Here is a 27,364-nt window from a genome sequence, read left to right as displayed (position 1 = left end):
AGAAATAACAACATCCAAACAGCCAAAGTTGAAAAGCGATGGGAACGCAGGCTCGCACCAGGCCCTGGGCCTGCTGGAGCCAGCACCCTCACAGTTACAAAAATACAATCCTACAACAGCATCTAGGAAACACAGACCCAGGTATTGCACAGAACCCCTGCCCTCAGCAGGCAGGGCAACCAACACCCCCTCCGTCTTCGCCAAAATACAAGCCGGCTCAGAATTGCACAGCAACCCAGCGCACGCGTGCACGGAGGGGCCAGGCGGGGAGGGGGACAGTGTGTCTCTCAACTACCTGTACAAAAACTAAAAGGGAGAAAGGGGGAAGCTGGGCTGTAAACTCCTCCAGACCAGGCTGGGCACCCTGTCTGGGGGAGCAGCTGTGTGCACCTCTGAAATGACAGTGCTCTATCAGTGGCCTGCCAGCAGTGCTGATGGGAATTCTGGGCACTGCTGGAGTGTCCCAGCTCTGAATGCATTGGGATGCTATCATTATTAATTGCTAATACTGCCACTGGCCCCTAGCATTCTGCATTGTCCTGCATTCCCCCATCCTCCAAGGGAACTCTGCCCCAGCCAAAAAGCCTGAAGGGTATTCTGGTTCTCTGCAGTATTCTCATACCCTTTTTTCTGGTATTGGTATTAGGAAGGATTCAAATGGTGCCACCCAGCACTACCCAGTGGGTGCAGCTGGGCTTGAGTGCAGAGGACTGCACAGACCCCACATGGCAGCAACAGTATCCTCTCCTGGGCCCCAAGCTGCAAACAGAAACCCACTCCACAACCACTGCCCACCTGAAAGTGCCAAGCAGGTCTGCCAGGCTCAGAGCCATCAGCTCTCCTCCTCTACTGGCACCTCCTGGTCTCAGACACTGTCAGTTCTGCAAAATCCTTGCTGAAGGGCTGGCTTGTGCCTTTGCATCAAGCACCCACAGCATCCATAGGGGAGATGGGTTGTGGTGCCTCATGCTCCTTGGCAGGTGGTAGGAGAAATACCATCCTATTGCAGGTGTGACTCAGGGCTGGGAGCCCTGATGCTTCCTGTGCATCCAAATCCTTCTTTCTGCTAAAACTGGAGAGTGAGCTGGGGGCCTGTCCAGTGAGTTTCTATCTCGGTTGGGTAAGCTCCCAGGTTTTCCCTGCAAAGCCTTGTGCCCAGTTTGGGGAATGACAGGAGTCAGACTGAGAGGATGAGTGTTGCTAGGTTGGAGGACATGGGGAGGAATCCCTGAGAGCAGCATTGACCCCAGCACTTCCCCTCCAGCCCCGTGTCATGTCTAGCATTGAGGGGGAAACTGAAATGGGGAGGGCAGCCAAATCCAAGTCAGCATTTGGGAAATATAATGGGCTTCACCACAGTCACTGCCCAGGTCAAGCACAGCTCTCCACCATGGCTGCATACTGTGGTGGGCTCACGAAGAGATGCCCAGCAGACACTGGGTGTGCAAGCTGTGCCATGGAGGGAATGATGGTGAGAGGACTTGGTAGCCTTCCACCATGCCATCCCTGCCTTGAGCCACACTACTGTCTGAATGAGCACTAAAGGCAATCAGGAGGGCAATGGCTGCCCTGCTTCCAGATGCCCTAGTCACAGATGCGCTAAGGAAAGGCTGGGTGCACAAGCAACTTCCCCTCCTGCTGCAGAAGGCTCCAGCAGAGCAACACAGAGACCTCGTGCAGGCCCAAGAGGGAGAAGGAGGCAAGGGCAGTAAGTTGTGATGCTTCCCTTGGCACAAAGTCTGAGGCTCATGGCCTCTGCTGTCTGCCTGCACAGCCTGTGCCAGACAGGAGAGGAGGAACAGGACATGAACCTAGTCAAGCATCTAAAGGCAGGTACTGCCAACAGAGACAGGATGTGAGCAATGACATCCCGCAAGGATCACAGGTAGGAACCTGCTGAGAGAGCACTGGCATTACTCCTGTGCACAAGGGTGGACTGGGGGCTTCAGCCTGGCCTGCCCCAACACAGTTGGAGGACAGAGCCCATCTAGGGCAGGGAGTGTGGTGAATGAGAGGTGAATGGGTGAACAAAGAAAGAATCAGGCTTCAAGTTCCAAAAACCCACTGTCCTCATAAACAGAGTCCCAGACCAGCCTGGGGCAGAGCTCTGCTGCATCCATCTCCAGGGACCAGGCTGACATCTAGGGAGGGTTGGGCCAGACTCACAGCTGTCAGTTGGCATTGTCCTCATCCTGCCTGAGCTGACTTTGGGCTAAGGCACACCAAGCACTACACAGCTGTCTCCTGGTCCTCCCGCTGGATCATCTGGTAGTGCTGTCGGTTCTCGAGGTAGGCAGCTAAGTCAGCGTCATTGGCTTTCTCAGCACGGTGCTTCGGGGTGTCTCCCTGCATAGGGGAGGCAAGAAATCAAAGTGCTAAACACTGCCTTGACACCTTAAGGTGCCCCCATTCCCCATGCAGCTGGGTCCAGCAGAGCCTACAGCCAAGCCTTAAGGCAGGCAGTAGCCAAATGCCAATGTGCTCAGCATGGGATGAAAGCATGCTCCTGAGGAGCCTGACTGCTGCAGGCCTGGAAGCTGTCCCCTGAAGGGCCATCAGCTCCAGGCATGGGCTACGTCAGAGACTGACCCTGGCCATCACCAGCAGCAGCACAAGAGGAGACAAAGGCTGGCCCCCATGACCTGCTCTTCCCCTATGCTGGGGAGGCAGGCCGGAAAGGGTAAGGAATGAGGGGTATGTCTGGGGAATGCCCGAGAATACCAACCCCCCTTCTCTCTTGCTGCCTGGCTAGCACTCCAGCTCCCGAAGGAGGATCACATTTCACCAGCTTATTGCAGCCATCTGGACTGTGTCCACTAATGAACTCCCGCACTCCATAAAAAGCAAATCTGTTAACAGCTCCCAGCTCTGTCTCCTCTCCCCCTTCCCCCTCCCTACTCCTTGCTCCTCCTCACCAAGTGCCCAGACACTGCCATGCCACTGAGAAAGGCTGCAGAAACCTGGCACACTGCCACTGCCTCTGAAAACCAGCCCTGGAAGGGATACCCGGCCTGCCTGGCTTGTCCCCTGGTGCACAATGGGGCACAGGCAGCTGGAGTGGGTGCCAGGACCTCCAGAGCAGGCTACGGCCATATTTCTCCATCAGGGACAATGGTCAGACATGCAGAGCTTCTGCTGGACCTGGATGTGGCTGTGCACACAAGCCCACCTGTGTGTGGCTGCAAAGGAATGCACAAAGAAATCCCCTTTTGCATGTCCACTCCAAGACTGGGCACACCTCCTGGTCCTGCACAGCAGGGAATGGAGACTGCTCTGTACTTCGGTGCTGGCTCTACTCATGAATCTCTCCCCCATAGCCCCTGAATGCAATTGCTCATTTAACAGAGGAGGAATTGAGCCTCTTTCCCATCCCCCTGCAGAAGCCCCACTGCAATACTGCCTGCCCACCGCCTGAAACCAGAGCTGCCAGGGCCTCTCTGCCTGGCCTCCCTGAGGCATGCCAACTGATAAGCCTCAGCCTTCCCCTCTGCTGCAGGGAGTGGGATCAGCCTGCTGTAAACCCAGGTCTGATGCTGGAGTTTCTAACGAGGTGAGTCTTGCCTGTGCAGGCAGGCTGTGACCCAGAGCCCATGTGAGGTCATTGCAGCAGTGCAGAGGGGGCCCCGACAGCTACAAATCCTGATGTATTTGCACAGGCACATGCAGGTCCCACTCCCTGGAGCAGGCGGCATGCCTGAGCGAGGCTCCCTTTCATGCTGGCAGGCTAGGGGCTGTTCCCCTCCTTCAGGCAAATGGGCTGGTGACAGAGAGGCGCCATGTCACCAGAGCTGCTCTCTCCTCCTGCCTCTGCTAGCCAAGTCTCCAGCCGGACCAGCGCCACACTGGGTGCTGTGCAAGGCCCAAGGTCCTAAGCCTTAGACAAAACCAAGGAGGAGAGAGACAGGAAACCAGAGATTGTCTGTACAGCATCTCCCTGGCAGCTGGCAAACAGAGCTGCACACTCTCTAAATTGGCCCCCAAGCTCCACCAGTTCCAGTAAGTTTTCATCCCTCAGCTGGACTCCTAACCCGTGTTCCAGTCCCACAGATTGCACCTTCTTGGCTTATTCTAGATCTCTGCTACAGCCCATCACAAGCCTCCACCAGACATCTGACCACATCCTCTTTGCCACATGCCAGCCCCGGGAAACTCCTGTACCAAAACATGGCCTCAAGTGCTCCCCTTCTGTGACTCCTCTGCCAGCACTGGCACAATTCCCCGATATCAAGGCACAGCTCAATTAACTCAGCATGTCAGGGAAAATGCTGCCACTGCCTGCTCACTCCTGCTCTCCACGGGCCAGATTCACCCACCGAAAGGAGCTCCCAGCTCCCCATCATGACTGCCCACAGGGGAGAGCAGGGGAGGTCCTACAGCTGGGAGGGAGCTTGCAGGGAGAATGTCCTTGCTGTGACCCCAGAGGGTGGGAAGGGGGAGACAGGGATGAGACATTCCAGCCCCTCACTTCTAATTTAATAAAACAACAGGGAGAGAAGCACGGGGAGGAGAGGGATTTAACCCTCTGCAGCTGGGCTCTGCTGGGCAAGCATGGGTGTTAAATATCAGCTCCTCTCTGGCTAGCAAACACCCCGTCCAAAGCACCCTTGCTCTGCTCTCCTGCTGCCCCTGCTCCTGCCAGCCCTCCAGTCATCCCAGAAAGCCCCACTGCCACCCCTGCTGCTGTCACCTGCAGGTCTGTCTTCATGAGCGAAGCCCCGGCCTCCACGATGTAGTGGCAGATAGTGCGCTGGCGTAAGGCTGCAGCCTGGTGCAAGCTGGTTTCACCGCTGGGGAGGAGAAAGCAGGAGATGTGAGATGTCCCCCCAAATGGGGACAAGCAGCACATGCAGGTAGCAGCGAGGGGCAGCAATTCAGCGGCAGCAGGAGCTGATGGTGGGTTGTGTGCTTGTCAGAGAAGGGGGTGCTACTCAGGGGCAGTTAGTCCAAAATGGACTGGGAATCATGGCTGCTAATTAGAGCAAGGGCAGCTGAAGTGCCCAGATGACTGGTCACCTCACAGAGGGTCTGGCCAACAGGTAATGCAAGTCAGTCAGCAACTTACTTCTCCTCCTCCGTGGCATCAAGGATTTCTGAAGGGGCTGGGGAAAAAAAGAGCACAGGACAAGTGAGACCTAGACACACTCTGCATCATTCCATAGGGACTGCTATTTTCATACTGCCTGCAAAAGTCCTGGTCCCAAAGCACTCAAATCAGCAATGGCATCTGAGCCCAGATGAAGAGTTGATTGTGGACTCACTACAGAGAAATATCTAAATAAAAATAAAGCAGCTGGTATTTAACTGGGGCTGCCAAAAACAACAGGTCAGCTGTCCTGCAGGCAGAAGCAGAACACTGAGAAATGTTTCCTAGAGACATGCTGGTCCCTGCCAGGATGCAGTAGCGGCCAGGGTGGCACCCCAGTACTGGCAGAGAGATGCCAGGGAAAGCCCATATACCAGTAGGATAATGTAGCAAATCTACACCCAGGATCTAATCTAAGCCCAGGAGCACCCCTTCCAAGCAGAGGGTTGGGCTCTTTTGGCTGCCAGGCTTCTACATTAAGGGTGACACTCTGGCCCCAGCTTACCGTTCTCAATGACATATTTGACGATGTCCTTGCTCCCTGATTTGACAGCATGGTGGAGGACAGTCTGGCCCGAGGAGTCTCGCACCATCAGGTCTCTTCCAGCTCTGTGCAGCTCTTGGAACTACAGGATTGACAGATTGCTCAGGATGAGCTGCCTTTCTCAGCTCCCAGCCCCAAGCCCTGGCATCATGCCCCTGGGGTGCCTGATAGGTTTTGTAGATATCTGGGGCTGGCAGGGAGCTTTGTCCAGCTCAGCCATGTTGCCAAGTCCCTTCTCTCCATGTCCCCTAGGAGAGGAACAGGGCTTCTTGCCAGAAGCCTGCCTGGTTTACAGCCACCACTCCTGAAGGAAGGCCCTTGACAGGAGCTGCTCCAGGGCAACCGGGGAGCATGGCTGGCAAGGCTTCCCTTAGCCCTAGGGGCACACCAGCTGAGGAGGCTCTGGGGAGACCGCTCAGAGCCAGCCTTGGCTGCTCATCACAGCAGGCTGCGGGAGCACCTACCTTGCTGAAGTTGCCACTCTTGGCAGCTTCTATCAGAAGGTCATCTGCAAAGAAGGGAGATGCATCAGAAAAGTCAGGCTGTAGCACCATTTATCTCTAATGCCCAAGGGTCGGGCACCAGAGGTGTGGAGCAGTTCACTGAGGGTACAGCACAAGGTCCTCCAAGCACTAACCCCTCAGACTGGATTTACATGGCTCCTCCACCTTCAGGAATGTACGGGACAAGCCAGGGGAAGGAAGGAGACACCACATAGGTGGTGGTGCAGCCCTAGGGAGGTGCATGTGCAAGGGAAGAAGTCTCTGCCCATACGCAGGATAACTTGTGATGGAAGTGGGGAGCAGATGATCTGGGCATCAGCCTGCGGCCGAGACACCTCTCACCAATGACTCACTCACACTTCCTGGCTCTGATCAAGCTACAGGAAACTCTTTCCATTTGCTCAGCTTGGTGAGGCCCCCTGACCTAGTGTTCCCACCTCCCCAGTGCCTGGCAGAGACAGCCTCCCAACCCAGGCCACAGCATTCAGCTTTGCAGGTGAGGAATTAACCCCTTGTCACATCTTTTCCCATAAGGTGGAGCAGCAAAGGTGCCTGGCTCAGCCGCTCCACAAATCACTGTCAGATCTGTCCTGCTAACCTCTGGGGTCACCCGCCTGCAAGGGTTCCATGCTCCCACTTAAGACACAGGCAGCAGGGCTCCTTCCTGCTCACCAGGGCCAGGACAGCCCAAAGAAACATGGCAGAAAAACAAAACAGCATGATCTGAGAGGGGTTTCAACAGAGGGTGGGACACAACTCACCTTTGTGTGGGAGGCAGCGCTCAGGCTCAGTGCTGGAAGGAAAGAAGAAAAGGTATAACTAACCCTGACAGTCGTGGCACTAGATCACCCAAAGGGTCATGCTGTGGGTAGAGGGATGGCTGTGGAGAAACCTGCCAGTAGCACTCTTCTAGCAGGCAGGAGGAGAGGCAGGCCAAGAGACTGCTCTTTGGCCATGTCATCTACTTCTTCCATGGTCTGGGTTCTTCCCCACCCCCACTCCCACTGTTACTGCTGCTCCCAGTTCCATTGCTCATCCATACCTGAGGCAGTTGGACTAAAAGACACCCATGCCCTTTTCCTCATGGGTCAGGTGCTGAAGCTTGACCCCCCATGGCTGAGTCACCCGGTGATGCCCTACTCCTTACAGCAGCACTGGCAGAAGAACCAGGAAGACAGGATGGCACCTCACCCCATGGTCTAACTCAGCACTGAATTCCTGCTCACTTCCAGGGAGACCCCCTGCAATCTGGCCCAGGAATTGATGCTGTGAAGCCAACCCTGGCTCTCCCATCACCGCCCCATCCTTCCTGAGGTTCAGCACCCCCATTTCACACTTACCTGGGGGCAGGGGAGGAGGGTGGAGAAGAGGAAGAGGAGGGGAATGCAAAATGCTGCCCCGGGGGCGTGGCAGATGAGTCCACGAGGTCAGGCATGGCAGGAGAGGTGCTCACAGTATGGGTGATCACTAGCTCTGGGTCCAGCACATAAAGCTCATCCTGAGAGATCTCTGTCACATAGTTGAGGTGCTCCTGAAAGACACAAGTCAGGCCTCCTCAGAAGCAAGACCTGCTTCTGCATAGCTCTGTCCCCTCACAGGCCTTGCAGCCCACCCACTTGCTCAGCAGACAGATGGTGGCTCAAAGAGTCCTGTGCCTGGGAACCTTTGTATCTCCTTGTCCTTTTCAGGCTTCTTATCTCCTGCCAACTTAGCAGACAACTTGTACACCTCATTTCCACATCCTCCTCTCCATATCATTAGGGAAAGTATCTAATACTGGTGAAGATGACCCCAGTCAGCAAGACTGGTCAGGGGTCTCACTGTGTTTTCTATTCCTTACCCACTCCACTGTAGGGCCCTGCAGGCAGCTTCCAACCAAAGTCTCTGCTACCACCTACGCAGGAAGCTGAAGGTGCTGGGGCTGGTCCTGAGCTGGGCACATGATGCCACCTCTCAGGGGATGCCACAGAGCAGGGCAGCAGTGCAAGACCTGCAGGACCCTGAGGCTACGCCTGCCTGTTGGTCTGTGTGAAGGTGGGACACCCAAGCACCTTCCCAGCAGATGCCAGGGGCATGATGGTGGAGGATGAGGCTGCACTCACCTGTGCGCGGTCTATCCTGTAGAACCGATCAGCTGTGGTTGCTGTAAGACAGGGACAGAGTGAGACTGGGTAACTCTCAGTGTGAGACAAGAGACAGCCACATTCCACCACTGAGTGACAGTGAGATATCCAGCTACTTCATGGCTTTGCACAAAGGGCACAGCAAAGCAAACAGCACCCCCTGACCAGGAGCAAACCACTTCCTTTCGTGACTCTGCTGCTGCTGCTTGCTATCTCCTCCTCAGTAACTCCTGGCAGGGAGCCACAGGGAAGGCAAGAACACTAGATGATGCCATGGCCTTTCGGGGGGCTTTTGGGTGCTCCAGCTTTATCCCAAGCAGATGAAGTTCAGGGCTGTGCAGTGCACTTACACCAGGTGAGGAACTACTCTGATTGATATGGTGCACTTGTTGCACAGTGCTCTGAAGCGGGGACACTAAATGGTGCTGGGAGAAGAGGGAGCTCAGCCTCCTGCTGACTTGACTACGGTCTCACAGACCTGCATGATGCCGTGTCAGAGCATGTGACTGCCAGGCACAACCACCAGGCATGCCACCGCCAGCTGCAGATCCAAGCCTCTATCTCCTAGAATGGCAGGAGAGTTTCAAACCATCCTCCAGCCTAAGTGCATCCCTCTGCTTACTCCTCTTCCTTAGCGATCAACATAATGGGAGAGGAGCTCTAATGGAGCAAGTGGCTATGCTGGAGCCAGATGTAAACAGCCACCACCTCTGGGGGAGCAAGGAGAGTCTGGGGACTTAGGGCATCACCAAGGGAGAGCAGAACAGGTAAGAGCACAGTGCCAGGACACTTGGGTTCCCACACAGGGCAGCATTTCCCTTATGTCCTGCCAGGGTGCTGGTGCCTGTCCAGGAAAGGTTGCTGCCATGGGACCCCTGGGGACTCATGGAACTCTCTCTGCAAACAGAGTGAGGATTTGCCAGTGCAGACGAGAAGAGTTAAAGAGTCATGTTTATCCTGTCCTTGCTGGAGATTTACAGCCAGGGAGCTACTGTTCAAGGCCTATAATTCAGCCACTTGAATGAGTCTGCACTGTGTTGAATGAGGCTCTGGTCTCTTTCCTGACATGTTTCCCTGAGCTCAGAGCATGTTGCTGGGAGACTGGCAGGACAAGGGAAAACAGCCCTGGTACAGCAGTCTTGGTAGTGATACCTGGGAGCAGCAGCACCAGCAACCCCACATGTAAGGCTGGAAATCTTGAAGGGAGAAGTTCATCCTCTCTGCCCTAGCACAAGGCTTCCCAGGCCTACTTTGCAACCCATGACAGTGCCCTGCTGTGCACTACACTGCTACTGGGACATCAGGGAAATTAAGTGCTGCCAGTGTGCATTTCTCTCAGCCTGCTTCCAGATACAGAGGGAGCCTCTTGGTCAGCAAAGGAAGAGGACAAAGCTAGTTTCAGACAGGGGAGAAAAAGCAACTGGAGCCCAGCAGGGAGTCTGCTCCCCATAGCACTGGGATGCCCATGGTGAACCTGGCTCCCAGCATGCTGGAGCAGGGGGGCCCCCTGCCTGCATGATGCAGGACAGCAGCCCCAGCAGTCCTGCAGTGTGAACACATACCACCAAGCTGCCTTCAGCTCCGGGGGCAGGAGACCAGCAGACACTCCTTGCTCCACTCCTGGTCAGCAGCTAGAGACACATCCTGGGGCAAAGCACTGCTGTGCTTGGCCACAGAGCCCAGCATCCCTGAGACCTAAGCCTCATGTGGCTCCCAGTGGCTCATCACTGCATGTATGTCCTCTCACCCACCAAATTTGTAGAATGACAGAATGATTGAATCATTTAGGTTCGAAAAGACCCTTAAGATCATCCAGTCCAACCATTAAACCAACACAGCCAAGTCCACAACTAAACCATGTCCCTAAATGCCACACTTACACATCTTTTAAATACCTTTAGGGATGGTGACTCATCCACTTCCCTAGGTAGCCTATTCCGATACTTGATCACCCTTTCAGTAAATCAAGTCCACAACTAAACCATGTCCCTAAATGCCACACTTACACATCTTTTAAATACCTTTAGGGATGGTGACTCATCCACTTCCCTAGGTAGCCTATTCCGATACTTGATCACCCTTTCAGTAAATTTTTTTTCCCTAATATCCAATCTAAACCCTCCGGCACAACTTTTCATCATGTCACTTGTTACTTGGGAGAAGAGACCAGCGTCCACCTCACTACAACCTCCTTGCAGGTAGTTGTAGAGAGCAATAAGGTCTGCCCTCAGCCTCTGCTTCAGCAAGCTAAACAACCCCAGCTCACTCAGACACTTCTCACAAGGCTTGTGCTCCAGACTGTTTACCAGCTTCGTTGCCCTTCTCTGGACACACTTCAGCACCTCAATGTCATTCTTGTAGTGAGGGGCCCAAAACTGGATAAACACAGGATCTGAGGTGCAGCCTCGCCAGTGCTGGGCATAGGGGGACAATCACTGCCCTGGTCCTGCTGGCCACACTACCTATGATATGAGCCAGAATGCCACTGGCCTTAGCCTCCCAGGCACACTGCTGGCTCATGTTCAGCCACTACTGACCAGCACCTCCAGGTCCTTTTCCACTAAGCAGCCTTGCAGCCATTCTGCCCCCAGACTGTAGTACTGCATGGCGTTGTTGTGACCCAAGTGCAGGACCCAGCACTTCGCCTTGTTGTACCTCATACAATTGGCTTCAGTCCATCAATCCAGGATGCCCAGATCCCTCTGTAGAGGATTCCTACCCTCCACCAGATCAATACTCCTGCTCAACTTGGTGCCATCTGCAAACTAACTGAGGGGGCCCTCAAGTCCCTTGTTCAGATCATAGATAAAGATATTAAACAGGACTAGCCCCAATACTGAGCGCTGGAAAACACTAGTGACTGGCTACCAGCTGGATTTAACTGGTCACCACCACTCTCTGGGCCCAGTCATCCAATTGGTTTTCTACCCACGGAACAGTGCACCCATCCAAGCCATGAGCAGCAAGTTTCTCCAGGAGAATGCTGTGGGAAACCGGCTTAAAGGCTTTACTAAAGTCTAGGTAGACAAAATCCACAGTCTCTCCCTCATCCACTAAGTGGGCCACCTTGACATAGATCAGGTCAGGTTAGTCAATCAGGACCTGCCTTATACAAAGCCATGCTGGCTAGGCCTGATCCCCTGGTTGTTCTGTCCTTGTGACATGACAGCACTCAAGATGATCTGCTCCATGACTTTTCACAGCACCAAGGTCAGGCTGACAGGCCTGTAGTTCCCCAGATCCTCCTTCCAGCCCTTCTTATAGATGGGTATCACATCTGCTAACTTCCAGTTAACTGCAACCTCCTTGTTAGCCAGGACTGCTGGTAAATGATGGAAACTGGCTTGGTGAGCACTTCTGCCAGGTCCTTCAGTACCCCTGGGTGGATCTCATCCACTCCCACAGACTCTTCTGTGTCTAAGTGGAGTAGCAGGTCACCAGTCATCTCCTTGTGGATTATAGGAGTTTCATTCTGGTCCATTTCAGTCTTCCAGCTCAGGGGGCTGGGTACTCTGAGAACAGCTGGTCTCTACTACTGAAAACTGAGGCATAGATGGCATTAAGTACATGAGCTTTTTCCTCATCCTTTGTCACTGTCTTCCCCTTCACCCAGTAAAGGATGGAGATTCTCCTTAGCCCTCCTTTTGTTGCTGGTGTATTAGAAAAACCATTTTTGTTGTCTTTTATGACAGTAGCTGTATTAAGTTCTACTTGGGTTTTGGCCCTTCTAATTTTCTCCCTGCATAACTCCACAACATTTTTGTAGTCCTCCTGAGTTGTCTGCCCCTTCTCCCTTCTCTCCTATGTTCCAACCAAAGCTCTGTTCATCCAGGCTGGTCTTCTACCCCACCTTGTCTTTCATCACATGGGGATGGCTTGCTCCTGAGCCTTTAGGACTTCCTTCTTTAAGCACATCCAGCTTTCCTGGACAACTCTGCCCCTCAGGACTGCCTTCCAAGGGACACTGTCAACCAGTCTCCTAAACGGGCCAAAGTCTGCCCTCCAGAATTCCAAGGTGGCAGTTCTGCTGGTACCCCTCCTTACTTCTCCAGGATCAAAAGCTCTATCATTTTGCGTCTGTGATGCCCATGACGGCCTCCAACCATCACATCACCTACCAGTCCCTCTCTGTTCACAAACAGCAGGTACAGCGGGATTCCTTCCCTAGTTGGCTCCCTCACCAGCTGTGTCAGGAAGCTATCTGCCACACACTCCAAGAACTTCCTAGACTGCTTCCTCTCTGCTGTGCTGTATTTCCAATAAACAGTTGAAGTCCCCCACAAGAACAAGGGCTGGTGATAGTGAGACTTCTCCCAGCTACTTATAGAGTATTTCATCTGTCTCTTCATCCTGGTTGGAGTCTGTAACAGATGCCCACCAGGATATCTGCCCTGTTGGCCTTCCCCCCTGATTCTTACCCATAATCCTACTGTCACCATCGTTAAGCTCCAGACAATTGAAATATTTCCTAACATAAGGAGTGTCTGACTTGTCTGTCCCTTCTCCCTTCTCTCCTAAGAATGAGACACTGCCTCTCCTTCCCTGCCTATCCCTTCTGGAGAGTTTATAGCCATCCATTGCAGCATCCTGGTTGTGGGACTGATCCCACCAAGGCTCTGTAATGGCAACTATGTCATAATTTTCCTGTTGCACCATGTCTTCCAGCTCCTCTCGTTTGTTGCCTATGCTGCGTGCATTGGTGTAGATGCATGTCAGTTGGGCTCCTGATTCCACCACCTTTTTGGGGATAGGAGCCCTAATTCTCAGGCACTTTCTGTGGTTTCTAATGCATCAATAACCCTTGCATCTTTGATGCCACATGGATCTCCACCTCCTACCTCCACTGAGATGGCAGACCAAAGGACCTTACTAGCACGTGTCAGACACAGTCAACACTCACAGGGGAGTATGATACTCACAGTCCAGGAAGCACCACTTGGGTGACAGCTTCTGGAATGACAGTGTCTTCAGCTTGGCTCCATCTCCCTCCTGAATAAAAATGAGATGATAAAGTTGTGTCTTTTGACCTCCCCATCTCTCTCCAGAGCATCCCTCCTTCCTTAGGAGGTCCCTGCAGACATGGAGGACCACAGGTGCTTGGATGTAAAGGAGAATTTGAACACAGGCACAGCACACAGCGACGTGGAGCAGCATGGGACAGACTGGAGCCAATGCACATCAGCTCACTGTAGAGAGGTGTCACAAGATGAGCCTATGAGACCAGCACAGTGGACATGACAGATGGGCCCAGTGGACAGAGTGAGGCCATACACACCTGAAAGAGCAGGCGCTCTAAAGCAGAAGGCTGTGGAGGGAAATCCTGCAGAAAGGCAAGGTGTGCTGTTACAGCCTGTGTCTGGGCAGGCCCCCAGCCCCTCTCATCCCATTGAAGTTGCTTAATGTGCTGACATATCTGGCTTTACATACCGCCTGGCCAAGGTCCTTGGTCCCTGCCCTGCTTTAAGGCCAGAGCAAAGTGGTTCCCCAAAGAGAGAGAAGAGATAAACCACAAGATGACCAAGTTACACCAGCCTCAGTGTACAGTTTTAGAGGTGCAGGAGGTTGCAGAGGCATCAGTCTACCATGTTGACACTGTAGGAAAGTATTACGCTCTGAGCCCAGGAGCTGCTAGCCACATGACTGTGTGTCCTCATCAAGGTGGGCAGGGTACAAGCACGCAGAGCAGGCAGAGCAAGAGGCAAATGCTACTGGGCCAGCCCAGGCAAGCAGCTCTGTAACTTAGCCCTGTAGGACACTACACACATGCTTGTATGAGATTCCCTCAGACCCAAAATCCAGCTAACAGGGGACCAAGCAAGCTCCATTCGATTTTCTGGGTGAAAATCAGATTAAGCAGTGTAGCACCAGGAGCCACACTAGGGGCTCAGAAGGTATTGCTCACAAGGAGCAAGAGTTGCACAGTCTGTGTATGGGTCATGGACATGTGCTAGTACATTGGCAAGAGCACAGAAGTTAGTACTTGCAAATGAAAAGAGTTGGAGGGGTTAATAATCCTAATCCAGGCACCTGGGGAAGGCAGAGCTGTGTCAGGAAACAGAGAGTCTGCAGAGGGCTGAAGGGTGATATGTCCCCCCAGGATATGTGCTAGCTTTTTCCACTATTCCGTAATTTTTCTGGGTCACTGACACTCTGGGCTCGGAGAATACGGAAAAAGAACAATGCTGAGAAAGAAGATTCCAAACAGAGAGAGCAACAAGCCATCCAGCTTGGGATCCTGCCTCCAGCACATAGTGAAGACAAACCATGACCTGAAGCAGGAGTGTATGTGTTGGTGTGTGTGCGTCAAGGAGGCTTAGAAACCCCTTCCCTGAGCCTCTCCGTCTGCGGCATCCAGCTATAACCACATCCCACACACAGACTTACCTCCTGCAGCTTTTGGATTTGGGTCCGGCACAACTCCAGGTCACTGTCTCCCGGAACCACGATGATCCCCAAGGGCACAGCTGCATGACAGGGCACAAACGCAAGTCAGGGAGCAGCCCAATTCCCAACACCTTGTGCAGTTTAGCTACAGGCTTTGCCAGACTTGGGGACTGCAGCTCCCATCCTCTGGTCACTCAGCTGGTCACTCACAGGCTTCCTTGAGCTTTTCCTTGTCGTATTTCAGTGCCTCATAGTCGCACATGCTGATTCGGCTCACCCGGATCCGCAGCCGCTCGGGCACTGGCTGCTGGCTGTGTGCAGGGGGGAAGGAGAAAGAGATCAGAAAGTGACAAACCCTTTCTCCTTATCCCCCCCCTCACCTCTCCAAAACAGGCAAGAGCAGAATGTTGAACAGACTTGGGTGGGCAGCTTGGCACTAGAAATTTCTCCAGTATCAGGGTCTGGCTACACTTCTGTGATCTCATTCCTTCCCAGACCCTCCCTGACAGAAGACTGAAATGACTCTGTGAGTCCCTTCTGCCTCCAACCCTCCCTTCTTGGAGAAAAGGTGGCAGATCGATCTGAGGAACCTACTCATTGAGCAGAGGCATGGAGTTGCGCCGCTTGGTCTTCTGCACCATGTTGGCTTGGTTACGCAGGGAGATGTGGATGCAGGAAGCTGCCAGCTTGCAGGGCTCTCCATCTACCTGCATGGGGATGGCCTTGGACGTGGTCAGAACCACCTGCCGGCACTGACAGAGCCGCTCCCCATGGCCACCAACCTGCAAGGCAGCCTGTGAAAGGGTCCAGAGTGAGAGCAGAGCACGGACTGCAGGGTGGATGAGGGGAGAACCCCTTGTCAGCTAGATGTTGCAACCCAACCAAGTTTTGAGAGTCTCAGGTCTGACTGCAATGAGAAGGGACCCAAAGATCAGGCATGACAGCACCACATCTAAATGTGAGAGAGCAGACACTGTCACATAGGCCAGCATCAGAACTCCACCAGAGAGGATCTGAGGAGCTGGTGAGCTGGCTGACACCAGGTCAATGGGACCAGTTGTGCTGGTTTGGGCTGGGGCAGAGCTAACTTTCTTCATAGTGGCTATTATGGGGCTGTGTTTTGGATTTGTGCTGAACACGGGGTGGATAAAATGAAGATGTCTGTGTTATTGCTGAGAAGTGCTTACACAGAGCCAAAGACCTTTTTGCTTTCCATACTGCCGCACTGGGAAGGAAGTTGGAGGTGCATGGGAGACTGAGAAGAGACATAGCTGGGACAGGTGACTCAAACTGACCAAAGGGATATTCCATACCATAGGACATCATACACAGTATATGAAGTGGGAGGAAGAAGGAGGAAGTGGGCGACGTTTGGAGTGATGGTGTTTGTCTTTCCAAGTAACCATTACACATGATGCTGCTCTGCTCTCCTGGAGATAGCTGAACACCTGCCTGCCCGTGGGAAGCAGTGAATTAATTCCTTGTTTTGCTTTGCTCATGTGCTTTTGCTTTCTCTATGAAACTGTCTTAATCTCAACCCAAGAGATTTCTAGCTTTTACCCTTCCGATTCTCTCCCCCATCCCACTGGTGGGTGGTGAGGACGTGGCTGTGTGGTGTTTGGTTGCTGGCTGGGGTTAAACCATGACACCAGTCATTCCCCTGGTTGCCAGCTACAGCTGGCAACAGCACTGACTCACCAGGGATGTCATGGTGAAGCCAATAACTTCAATGCAGCCGTCATCATGGCGCTGAGGCTCGAAGTCGTGGTGTTCCCCAGGGTTGCCCCAGGGCATGGTGCCTGCACAGTACCTGTGAAGGGATGGAAAGAGATGCATGGACAGGCACCCCAAACTCAAACAGGGATCTGCGGCACAGGGGTGAGAAGACCAGCATATGAAGACAGGCCCTGAGGCTGCTCACCTTGGGATGTTCAGGAAGACCACGCACTGGGGCTTCAGATCCTGAATCTTGGAGGTCAGGTCTGTCCCATCGCACTGGAGACAACACAGGGCTGTTCAGGCTGCTGTAAGGGGGAACCTGGTCCATCCTACCCACTTCAGAAGAAACTGCCTCCCTCCTCTGCCCTACAGCGACTGTTCTCCAAGTCAGGGGAAGCTGGTGCTCCCAGGAACACATCCTCTCTCCAACCTTGAGATATTCAGTGTGCCAAGGGACCACACCCCATGCCTCCGCAGCTCACCCTCTCCCAGGACCAGAGCACCCCAGCACACTTACAACTAGACGGACGTGCTTTGCCAAGTCTTTGGAGCTCCCAGTGAGGAAATCAGAGAAGGCCGTCTGCCAAGGCAAGAGATGGTGTTAGTGCCCATACATTCACTAATACAGGCAGCCAGGAAGCCTGTCACTGACCTGCAGACTTCAGCTGCTGAAATCCCCTTTTCATCCACTGTCAGAAGCCCTCTCCTCCACACCTCTCAAAATGACCTGATCCATTCCACTTGCTATTTTGTTTACCAGGGGCACCTTCAGTAACATGCCCCAGTATTCCCTTAGGAACACTCCCCCCATAGTGTCCCTGGGACAGCCCAGTCCTGACTTTAAAAGAAGACCTGGCAAGGTGGGTCTCCTCCAGTGAGAGACTCAAGTCATAAGAGAAAAATGCAGTCTCAAGCTGTAATGAAGTACCACAAAACAGCTGATGTGATCCCATCTGAGATACTGGGAGGGAAAGCATGGACTGTGTTACACAGACCCTAGAGTCCTCTCTGGGTTTAACTGTACAGACAGGAAGAAAGACACAAGCAGGACAGGTGTGAGATGGCAGAGAGCAGGACTTGGCCTGTAGTACTGCTCAAATACGGGTCACCCAGACTCTTGGGTAGGAAGGCACATTGAGGATAGGGAAATGGAGAAGCAAAGGTGACATGGAGTCATAAAGCTCTGGACGTGAGATACAGGAGGATGGCGTAATTAGCCAGGAAGCTGTAACTGGCCCAATGTATAAAAGAACAAAGTAGTGTGGAGACTCTATGGAAAGGCTTCCTGTTCCTCTGCAAACCTGCAGCCCCCACAGCTCTGGGGAGGTCCTGCCTGGGTGACCACCCAAGAGCTGGAGAACAAGAACAATAGTGGCAGGAGATCAAGACAGCAACTGCACCGCAGGCCACGAAGCAAGCTGTACTGCCAGCAATGCCTGCAGCCAAAGAGGAGCTGTGACTCCTAGGGCTGTAGCCTTTCTCCTGCAGTCATCCAGCTTCGGAGTCAAGGGCCTCAGCTTGGGTGCATGTGAAGGTCCATGTAACTCAGAGGAGTGATTTTAGGGTGCAGACAGGAGGCAGGTCCATACCTGTGCTCCAGCTGATGCTAAGGCTGCTATGAAGGCATGCTCAAATATGTTCCACACACTCACCCCAGCATAGAACATTTTATTCCGAAACCGGCTGTTGAACTTCTCTGGGTTGGCCTCTAGGGAAAGGAGAAAAAGTACAGGTCATTGGTCGGCACATGAAAATATTTAACTTGCCAGCTCTCCCCAGACAGAGCTCTCCAGACAACCTCAGCCAGGAGGCAGCCTCAGCCCTGTCCCTGGGGCAATCCTCTTGTTCCCTGAGGAATCCACAGACAGGAATGGGCTCACCCCACAAACCCTGCTCAAGCCCTGCCACTTCCCCATACCTCGGGATTCATGGAACTCCAGCGTCACCCGTGCATCAAAGCCAAGGCTGAAGTAGTTATTAAAGACATCCAAAGGGAGCTGAAACGGAAAGGAGGAATAAGGATAAGCTTCCAGTGTGTGGCCATGGCAAAGATAAGGTCAGGCTACAGCAGAGCCACATACAGTACTCATGAGGCTGAGGGAGCCCACTTGCCGTCTCCCCAGGAAAATACAGAGGTCACCAGCCTGAGATGATGGATTGGTCCCTGGCTCCTAGGAATAAGGGATGTGGCCCAAAGGGACACACTCTGTTCTCTGAGATGTCTGCAATTACCCATGTTTCTTCTAAAGAAAGACTCAGAGGGGCTTGGGCTTATACTTGCTGTGAGCTGTAGTTAAAAACCTCCGGTAGATGTTAGTTCTGATCTCTACATGCCTTGTGATGAGTGCTGTGGCTCAGAGCTATGATGAGAGCCGTGGAATTGGAGTACGAAGAGGGAAACACCAACCCAACACTGTAGTCCCAGGTGCTGGGGCTGTCTCAGCCACTGGGAAAAAGGAGAATGCAGACCCCCAGGACAGGGAACAAACATGGAGAGGAGGTGTCCCACCTTGTCAGCGGCTGCCTCATCCTTTTCTTCAGGGCTCACATCAGGGTTTGGCTCCACATCGAGGTTCCAGCGATCGAGCTGTACTATGTTCCCATCTTCTACATGCGACAGGATCTTGGACAGAGGCTCATCCGTGTAACCCTGGTGAAGAGAAAGACTTGGTGAGTCTCATGCCTGTCTCCTGCAGAGATGCCCTGGAGACAGCATGCTTTGGTAAGACATCCCAGAGCAAATGATGTAGAAGAGATCAACTCGAATGCACAACAAAGTGGGACTTCAAATTTAAAACAATACATCTTCCTTCTAAAAATCCCCCAAAGTTTGAAATAGTGATTGCTTTTGTTAAGGTTCTAGTAGATTACAATCTAATACAGAATGATTCAAATATAAGAACGGTAATATCCAAATGGCACTTATTGTTGGTCTGTATTTACAGGAAGATAAAATACCAGCCCATGCAAATCCTCACCCATTGCCTGGAACAGGAGTTCAAGTGCCCAGCCCTCCTCTGTTAGCAGTAGGCTCTTGTGCCCATCACTTACCCCACCCCAGTTCAGTGTCCTGGCCAAGTCATTCCCTGTCCCCAAAGGTAGGATGGCTACAGGAGGAGGTGGGTTGATGCGCAACTGGTCCAGAATGGAGAGTATCCAGCCCACCTGCTCAAGCAAGAGAGTGCAAACAGTTGGTTATTTCAGGGACCAGCAGGCAGACAGAGGTGACTCAGACCACTAGAAATAGCAGAGGGGCAGAGATAGGGTCTCCTTAGGCACTACCAAGACTATTCACAGCCTTTAATGCTCCAAACAGGTGCTGCAGGAGATACCAGTAATGCAAGTGAAGACACAGGCCCTCAAAAGGGCTAAAAATCCAGACATGTTACAGACTAACACACTCCTCGGAGCACTGCACAAGGGGACCCACAGTATCCAGTGCCACCAGCTATACTGTAAACAGACACAGTGCGCACATTTTGCCCTGGTCCGGATTACAACGAGGAGCGCTGCTGCCTGCACTGGAAAAGCCTGGGGCAAAGGGCACCACAGGCACAAAGGGACTGGGGGACTCACCGTGCCATCTCCCCCGCATGCCAGGATCCGGAGGTTGTGGACTTTGCGGTACAGCTCCAACCTGCAGAGAACAAGGAGGGTGAGGAGGGAGGGAAGAGGCACCAGGGTCTTACACAGCAGCTGCCTCACAGAGCCCCTGGCATTCACAAAGCGATGTCCGTGTCACCCACCCCATCGCCACAGCTGTTCACAGCAGTGGGCAAAGCCACAGTAACTCTGGCTTCACCAAAGCTCTTGTGGAGGAAGAGTGGGGTGTTCACAGGCTGCGTACACAGAGATAACCCAAAATGCAGCAAGTAAACTAGACACACAACGCTAATTGAACATGAGGAACTATGTCTGGGAACCTCATCCCACAGCTTTGCCACTAGTCTTAAGATTAGACTCCCCCCAGCAGGAACCACTGACTGACTGTGGAGGAATGGCTATGCGAAAAGGGACATGGTCTCTTTAGAGCTGACAACCCAGCTTGTAGTATGGTGTAAGGCCTACAGCGTGCTGTGACCGAGCTTGAACCTGCTGATAAGGAGCAAGCTCTGCCTGGCAGAGCTGGCTCTGACCGGCTCTGGGTCCAGTGTCAACAGGCTCCTTGGAATTCCTGGGAAAGTCCTGGAGTGTGGATAGACACCTGCTTGCACCAATCATAAGTTTGCCCTGGACACTTGGACAGGGGCAATAAACCAATCATGTATCCACTGCATTCACGTACACTGTGTGAATATCTATATATATCTTGTAAGCACTAAGAATAAAGGAGAACGACCATACTCATATTGAGATTCATCGTTACTCTGGGTCCGGATCCCACTAAAACAACAACCGACCACAAGCTATCCTACAGAGGCCTCTCAAAGCACTGGAGGTTTCTTTGCACGTGGGAGCTGTGGAGTATCAGGCCTCCGCCAGCTGTACAAAGAGCTCTAGGGAGGAATCTCTGGGGCAGGGATGGAGGAGAGAAGGGTGCTGCCCCCATCAGTACTCACGCCTCCTTGGGTCCACCCTGGCTGAGGTCAAAAACTTGCCGTGGGTTGAGATACCACATGAAGGATTGGATGATCTTGGCTCCCTATGGAGAGAAGAAAAACTTCAGATAATAGGGGGTTCTAGTGGACAGTGGAAGAAGGCACCTGGTCCTGGGGACAGGGCAAGACAACATCATTCTGGGAGAACACAGGCAAAGCCTGGCCTTGGTGTGAATTGCTGGGCAGCAATCTGGCTTTGTTGGGGTTGCCTTGCCTCTTCTGCAGCTGAGACAACACAAACTATGACGAGACCTCAGCAATGCCCTCACAGGGATGCCTTCTCAGGGAGACACAGGACAAGGCCATACCTGATTCCCACCGCTCTTGGGGTTCACAAACACCAGCAAGGGCTTCATGAGAGGAGCTGGCATGGGCTTGATGACAAAGGGTTTCCACCTCCCTTCCTGCAAAAACACCACAGGGTCCTTGAACAAACCTGAGAAAATACAAACTCCCACCTCCAGCTGAGCCCTAACATCATGCAGCTCAGGAGCAGGAGGAAGAGAACATCCTGGCCACCCTATAAGCCTTATAGCTGGGATATACCCTGCCAGCAGGCACCCTCCCTCCAGTTAAACCTCCTTAACCTCAGTGCAGACCCAGCAAAGCCCCTTTGGTTTCTCAGCTCTGCTCCTCATTGTTCAGACCCTCTGCCCTTCCAAGACAAGGTCATTCCCTGTCCCCTCATCTCTGACCTCAGCTCCCTTTTTGCTGGATTTCCGCTTGAATGATGTCCTCTTCTTCTTCTTGCTAGATTTCAGTGGATTCTAGAGAGGAAAGAAATAAACACAAGAAACTCCATGAAGAGCCACTGAGCAAGTGGTAGCAGTGAAAGAGCCACAAGAGCTGAGGTGACTTACCTGAGGCCGCCGGACCCGCAGAATCCAGGTGGGAGGAACGACGACAGCAGCATGAGCCCCCAACGAGCAGGGCTCTTCGATGTGTTGCAGCATGAAACATGACACTTTGCTGTGATACTGGGGAAGAAGAGAGAAAACTCAAGCTGTTCAGTTTGCTGGGGATAGCCGCCACCTCCTCCTCCCAGCTCCTCCATGCCAGTGTAGGGCGTGCTGGGGGAAACCATGCAGGAATTTCGTAGTGAGAAGGCAATGAAGAGAAAGTTACTCATAGAAGCTTGCAGCTACCACAGTACAGCCTCTACCAGTAGGAGGAACTTCTAAGGGTAAGTCACAGAGAAACAGCTTGGGGAGCCCCAGCTGAAAGCAAGGGTCATTAGGTGCAGAACAGATGGGTAAGGTAATCAGTGGGGGCTTTGCTTACCGCTTGCTTGCACCAGGAACAGCTGATGGCTACAATCTCTTTACTGTGAAAGGCAAACTTCTGCTGGAAACCCTGTGGAAGAAAAGATCAAAGGCTTAGGGAATTCCCTTGCAGTTTTCTACCATCCAACAGGACTTTTCCACCACTAAGGGAGACATTGACAAAGGGTGTATCTGCAGCTGGAGCCCATCAGATCCCTGCCAGATAGCCCAACCACCACTTTGGGACCAGGGAAGCCGCTGCACTCTGCAGAGGAGTCCTTACTGCTCAAAGAAAGCATGTCAACAAGACAGTCCCCTCCAGGATTGATTAGGCCCAGGGGCAGAACAACTGTATGCTGGAGGCACTTATGTATTGCTTCACTGTGCAAAAGAGGGCATGCATCTTGGTATTGCTGCTGAACAGGACGGTGGGATGTCCCTGGCTCCCAGTCATGATCTTGTCTCTGGTTTGACCTTAGGTTTCCTTCAGGCTGAGAAAAATACCCAAGATACCCTCTCACCTTGCCACACTGCCGGCATTTCCCTTCCTGCCGTCTCCGGTGCACCCAGTGATGCCGGACAATGATGGGCTAAAAGGGAAAAGAAAAAATGAATAGAAAAAAACAGTGATGACCAAGGAAGTGAACCTCCTAGGAACAAAAAAAAAGAAAAGGGAATGAAAGGCCCAGTGTGTGAGGGAACACAGGCACAGGCAGGAGGAAAGGACTCAGGCCAGCCAGGACCTCGGCTCTTGCAGAAAGCCCACTACTCATAGGCACCAGCCCCAACTCTCTGGGAGAAAGCAAGCCAAAGATTCAGGGGGTAAGAGGCCAAATTAAGGTGCTCAGAGAAAAGGGAATTAAAACAAAAAGAAACAGGATGGAGGAGAGGGAAATTGAAGACTGAGAATCACATAAAGCAAGCCCAACAGAGACTGGGCAAGCAGTAGCCCATCTCCATCCTTTAAGGTCATCCCTCTGCCCAGATGCCCCTAGTGCCACATGAAAAACAAGCTGGTGGAAGTTATGAAAAACCTCAGGAAGATACAATTTGTGCTCACAGCAAAAAGACAGAAGTTCTTGCAGCTGAGCAGTGAACCTCCTAGATCCATGCTCCTGGAGAGCAGCAGTCCCAAAGCCCCCACATTCACTTCCCCCTACCCTTTGCCTCAGGGCAAGTCCTGCAGCCTGTTGCAGCCCCTGTCTGCCTGCCTGCATGGTGGGCAGCAAGGTTGCTAGCAGGCACCTTCACCCTGCCTGCACGCTGACAGTGGGTGAGGATAGGACTTGCAAGAGTGATTGTGAGGGAGCCAGAAGTTTTGTAATGAAGCACCACACGTCCTAAATCCCACCCTACTCTTCCAGCTCTGGACTGGGAATGGCACTGCAGAGGGAGTAACAAAAATGTAAGAGTGAGTGCAAGTTCACAGCCCAGTATGGCAGGGCCCAACACCCCGCTCCTGACAGATCACGGTGAATGATAGAGGCAGAAACTGACAGGAGGTTTGGGTCAGCTCCAGCATTGCCTGCTCTCAGTGCAGCACGTGGGAGAGGACATAGAGTCCTGCGGTTTTAAAGGACATTCATCCAGTAGGAGCAGAAGGGGGCCTACACCTTGAGCTCAGCTCTGGGTCTCAGCAGGCACATCTAGGGAAAGGGCTGACTGGCACCACAAAGGCCAGAACAGCCAGCACCTTTCTAGGGAAACAGGAAGGCAGAGGCCTTGGAGAAACTGAGAAGTATTAGAAAGATAGGATGGAGAAGCAGTGTTCGTGAGAAGAAAGAAAAACCAAGACAGGGGAGCAAGAGAAAATTTACAGAAGCTGGAGAGCAGAAAAATAAAGACAGAAGATTGAGCAGAGTCAGAAAGCTGTCAGCAGAGCCCAAAAAGTAAGTGAAGGACAAATAAGGGAGCTAGGCTAAAAGTGATATGGGAAGGAGGTACAGCAGGAGAAGCAAGAAAGGAAGGTTTAAAGTGATGCTGAAAGCTTTACTTTAAAAGGTGACACTGCCATTTCTAAGCAGGCAGCCCTGTGTTTGAATACAAACACTGTAGGGGCAGCTGTGTTACCAAAAAGGCCCATGACTAAGCCATCTGCACCCACTCCAGAGCACTTCATAGGCTGAAGGGGTGAAGCATGAAGGCTGACAGCTGCTCCCACCAGTGTAGCTCAACAGACAGGTCCCAAGCCACCACTTATGTTCAGTATGTTAAAACATGGCCTAAAGGGGTCTGAATGCACCACTGTGGGCATCTTCCACTGCTATCTGTGGCATCGAAATCAGGGCTGAGTGATGAGGCTACACTGCTTCCTTCCAAATTGCACAAGACTTGGGGACGTGCTGTTTGCCACAGCCTTGTCTATGTGCTTGGGGACCAGCACAAGGGGGCAAGCTTCTCCCAGAAAACACTGTTCGCAGGTTCCCCCCCGTGCAGATTCAGGAGCTTCAGAACATGAAAACAATCAGAGGCTCTGCATTTGCTGCTTGCAAGCTCCTCATTCCTCACACTCAGTCTGCACAACATCCCTCTTACTGCAACACCCCCTTGGAGCAGGAGGCAGCATGACGCCTGCACTCTTGATGGGCAACATGCTGACAGCATCTGGTGTCTTTGCCACTAAACTGCAAAGGGCAGAGGCAGTTGTCCAAGGCACATCTCTCACCTCCCGTATGTTCCGGGATCCTGACTCCCTGAAAGAAGGTTTGCAGCGGAAATTTATCTGTAAATTGAACATATATGAGAGGAATCAGTAAAATCACCATATCTGAAAGAAACCTACTGGAGTTTACTGTACTACAACAACCCTCAGAGCCTCTGGAGATGTTTGGTACATGCCATAAAACTCTCACATATCTCTGTTACTGAAAAACAACAGGGCCTGGAGTCCCAATCATGTCACTAGATACTCCTTTTGGTATTGTCTCCTCAGAAGAACCCTCTTTGCCATTACACGCTGCAGTTCCCCAATCTTGTGTTTCACTGCCCAAGAGGAAGGGCTATCCAGGAAAAGGCTGTTACAGTTTTGTGAGCTGCAGAGAGGGCTTAACAGGCTCTACTCACCTTCTCCAGCTGTTCGATGCAGGGTGTATGCACTATGATCTTACAGGCTGCACACTTACGCCTGGAGAGAGGTTTTTGCTGGAGGATAAGAAAAGGAGAGGATAAACATGCATGTGAATGAAAACATGCAGTGTTCAGAGGCTGGCAAGCTCAGCCTCCCATCATACTTCCTTCATATATACTGGGATACAGAACGAGCCCTATTAAAGTTAGACACAACCTAGACTCCTTGCAAAGTGAAGGGATCTAAGCAGATGCTCTCAAGCCTGGGACAGAGCAGGGAGCTATTTTCTCCACTGTCCTGTCCTGCAGTCGTCAGCCTCTTCTAAAACTGCCTGAAAGCACCATGGAAGCTTGTCCGGGAGGCACCTGCAGGGCTCCCACAGTAAGCCCCATGGGCAGGCATAGGATGGCATCATTGCTCTGTGACCTGCATCACAAGCAGGACTAAGCCATCAGTCTGGGAGGGAGGACTGCAGCAACCCTGTAAGATCACCAGCAGGCCTGGGTATCCAGTGCTCACTTTTCTCCTCTATTGAAAGGTCTTGGATTCAGATTGTCCTTCTAAGGGTGTGGGATCCCAGCAGTCTCTTCCTGGAATACTCTGGGCAAGTAGCAGCCCTGGATAAGGTTCCCATTGCAAACTGAGCACCAGCATGGGCAGAAACCAGGGACTTAGTACACAGAGGCAGGAGGGACACATTCCCTGCCTTGGCAGCTCCCCAGACCCTTCCATGTTCCCCAGCATCAGCAGCACAGCCTCCACAGTCTCCTTGTAAGGTGACAGCACAGTTTGCATGTGCATCCTTTGCCAGGGAGGACGGCGACTCCAGGTGACTCACCAGCAGCTTTGCCATGCAGTTCTGCTCCCCAACGTAGCAGAAGTCCCCAGAAACATTGGTCTCAAACCAGATGTGCTCCCCATAGACTGCAGTCTCCTGAAAGGCACAAGACAACACGTTTCTCTGAGAGCACCCCCAGAACAGGCATCCAAGCCCCTAAAATGCTTTGTGCAAGGGACAAGACACTGGACAATGCTGGGGGGTGGGATGTTGGAGCTAGGTGTAGGACAGGAGACAAGATGCACACAACAACCAGGGACAACATCTGAACAGAGGAAAACTCATGAAGCTGCTTCTGTGGCCCACACCTGTTGGAAATGAGAAGGTCCCAAGAAACTGCGAGACCTACAGCCCAGCTGCAGTGCTCTGCACAATGGAGCTGCTTTCATCTCCCCCTGAGAGGAAGCACTGGGACAATGCAGGGGACTCTCATGAACCAGCTTCTGTTCTACAGCCTCGGGGTGCAGCTTAAAACATGCTGGGCCTTGCCTGCAAAGGAGCAGGGCTTGCTCCTGTTGCTTGGCCCCAGCCATCAAATCTTGGCTGTCAGAAGCAGAAGAGCTGGCAGTGGAGTAGCTATGCCATCCTCCCAGGAACCACCTGTGCCTGCACAGCCTCTCTTTGCAGCACCAAGCAGTGCTGCCAGCAGCACAGATGTCGACACCAGCTGGTGGCAATGGTAGAGGCCATAAATGTGTCAAAGCCAGTCACCTGGGAAGCCTCAACCTGGAAAAAGCCTGCTCCTTCTTGGCCATGAGCCCATTCCATGCAATGCCCGGCAAAATGCGCTACAACTTACACTCCAGTCCACAGTGTTGCGTATCTGCCTCTCTGAGTCGCTCCTCAGGGCTAGTGCAGGGTTTGGCTGGGCTACCATGTGCTGGAGGCTGGATTTGGCAATAGCTTTCCTGGAAGACACAAGAGGACTGGCTATTAAATCAGAGTAGGAGGAAAGCACAATCTGCTTCTAAGATGCAACGTGAAGCTGGAGTCGAATAGATTCCTTGGGATCAAGTGCCTGGAAATAAGGTGAATCTCCAGCACAGCTGTCTGTTCCTGTAAAGTAGCCCTGTAGGATGAAGAGGTGCTGGCCATGTTGCTGACAGCTCACCTAAAGACACTCTGTACTCAGCAAAAGGCACAGCCTGGGCCTAGTGGGTCAAAGCCCTTGGGAAGGACAGTTCCATTACAAAACACCTGGCACTCTCCACCAAACTGTGGTGGTGGGGCTGCCTTTGCAGGG

At 52.6% G+C, this 27,364-nt stretch overlaps 1 protein-coding gene across 1 annotated transcript; it reads right to left on the bottom strand.

Annotated features, from left to right (window-relative positions):
• Window positions 1-2,229: 2,229 nt before the first annotated feature.
• Window positions 2,230-27,088, bottom strand: DGKZ (diacylglycerol kinase, zeta; the record flags this gene model as incomplete). Its single annotated transcript, XM_009072041.1, has 30 exons — window positions 2,230-2,346; window positions 4,688-4,787; window positions 5,063-5,099; window positions 5,589-5,709; window positions 6,092-6,135; window positions 6,892-6,923; window positions 7,471-7,661; window positions 8,233-8,273; window positions 13,173-13,242; window positions 14,638-14,717; window positions 14,848-14,948; window positions 15,232-15,431; window positions 16,336-16,447; window positions 16,559-16,632; window positions 16,874-16,936; window positions 18,009-18,064; window positions 18,275-18,353; window positions 18,866-19,006; window positions 19,408-19,521; window positions 19,933-19,993; window positions 20,916-20,998; window positions 21,263-21,358; window positions 21,650-21,721; window positions 21,815-21,931; window positions 22,236-22,307; window positions 22,738-22,806; window positions 24,882-24,938; window positions 25,280-25,357; window positions 26,122-26,217; window positions 26,921-27,088. Coding segments are annotated over 30 exons (2,742 nt in total), but the record flags the coding sequence as incomplete, so codon positions are not given.
• Window positions 27,089-27,364: the final 276 nt, after the last annotated feature.

This window comes from Acanthisitta chloris, unplaced genomic scaffold, assembly GCF_000695815.1.
Source record: "Acanthisitta chloris isolate BGI_N310 unplaced genomic scaffold, ASM69581v1 scaffold1543, whole genome shotgun sequence".
Classification (NCBI taxonomy): Eukaryota; Metazoa; Chordata; class Aves; order Passeriformes; family Acanthisittidae; genus Acanthisitta; species Acanthisitta chloris.
Note: the sequence above shows the minus strand (reverse complement) of the source record. Positions and strands in the feature narration are given on the sequence as shown.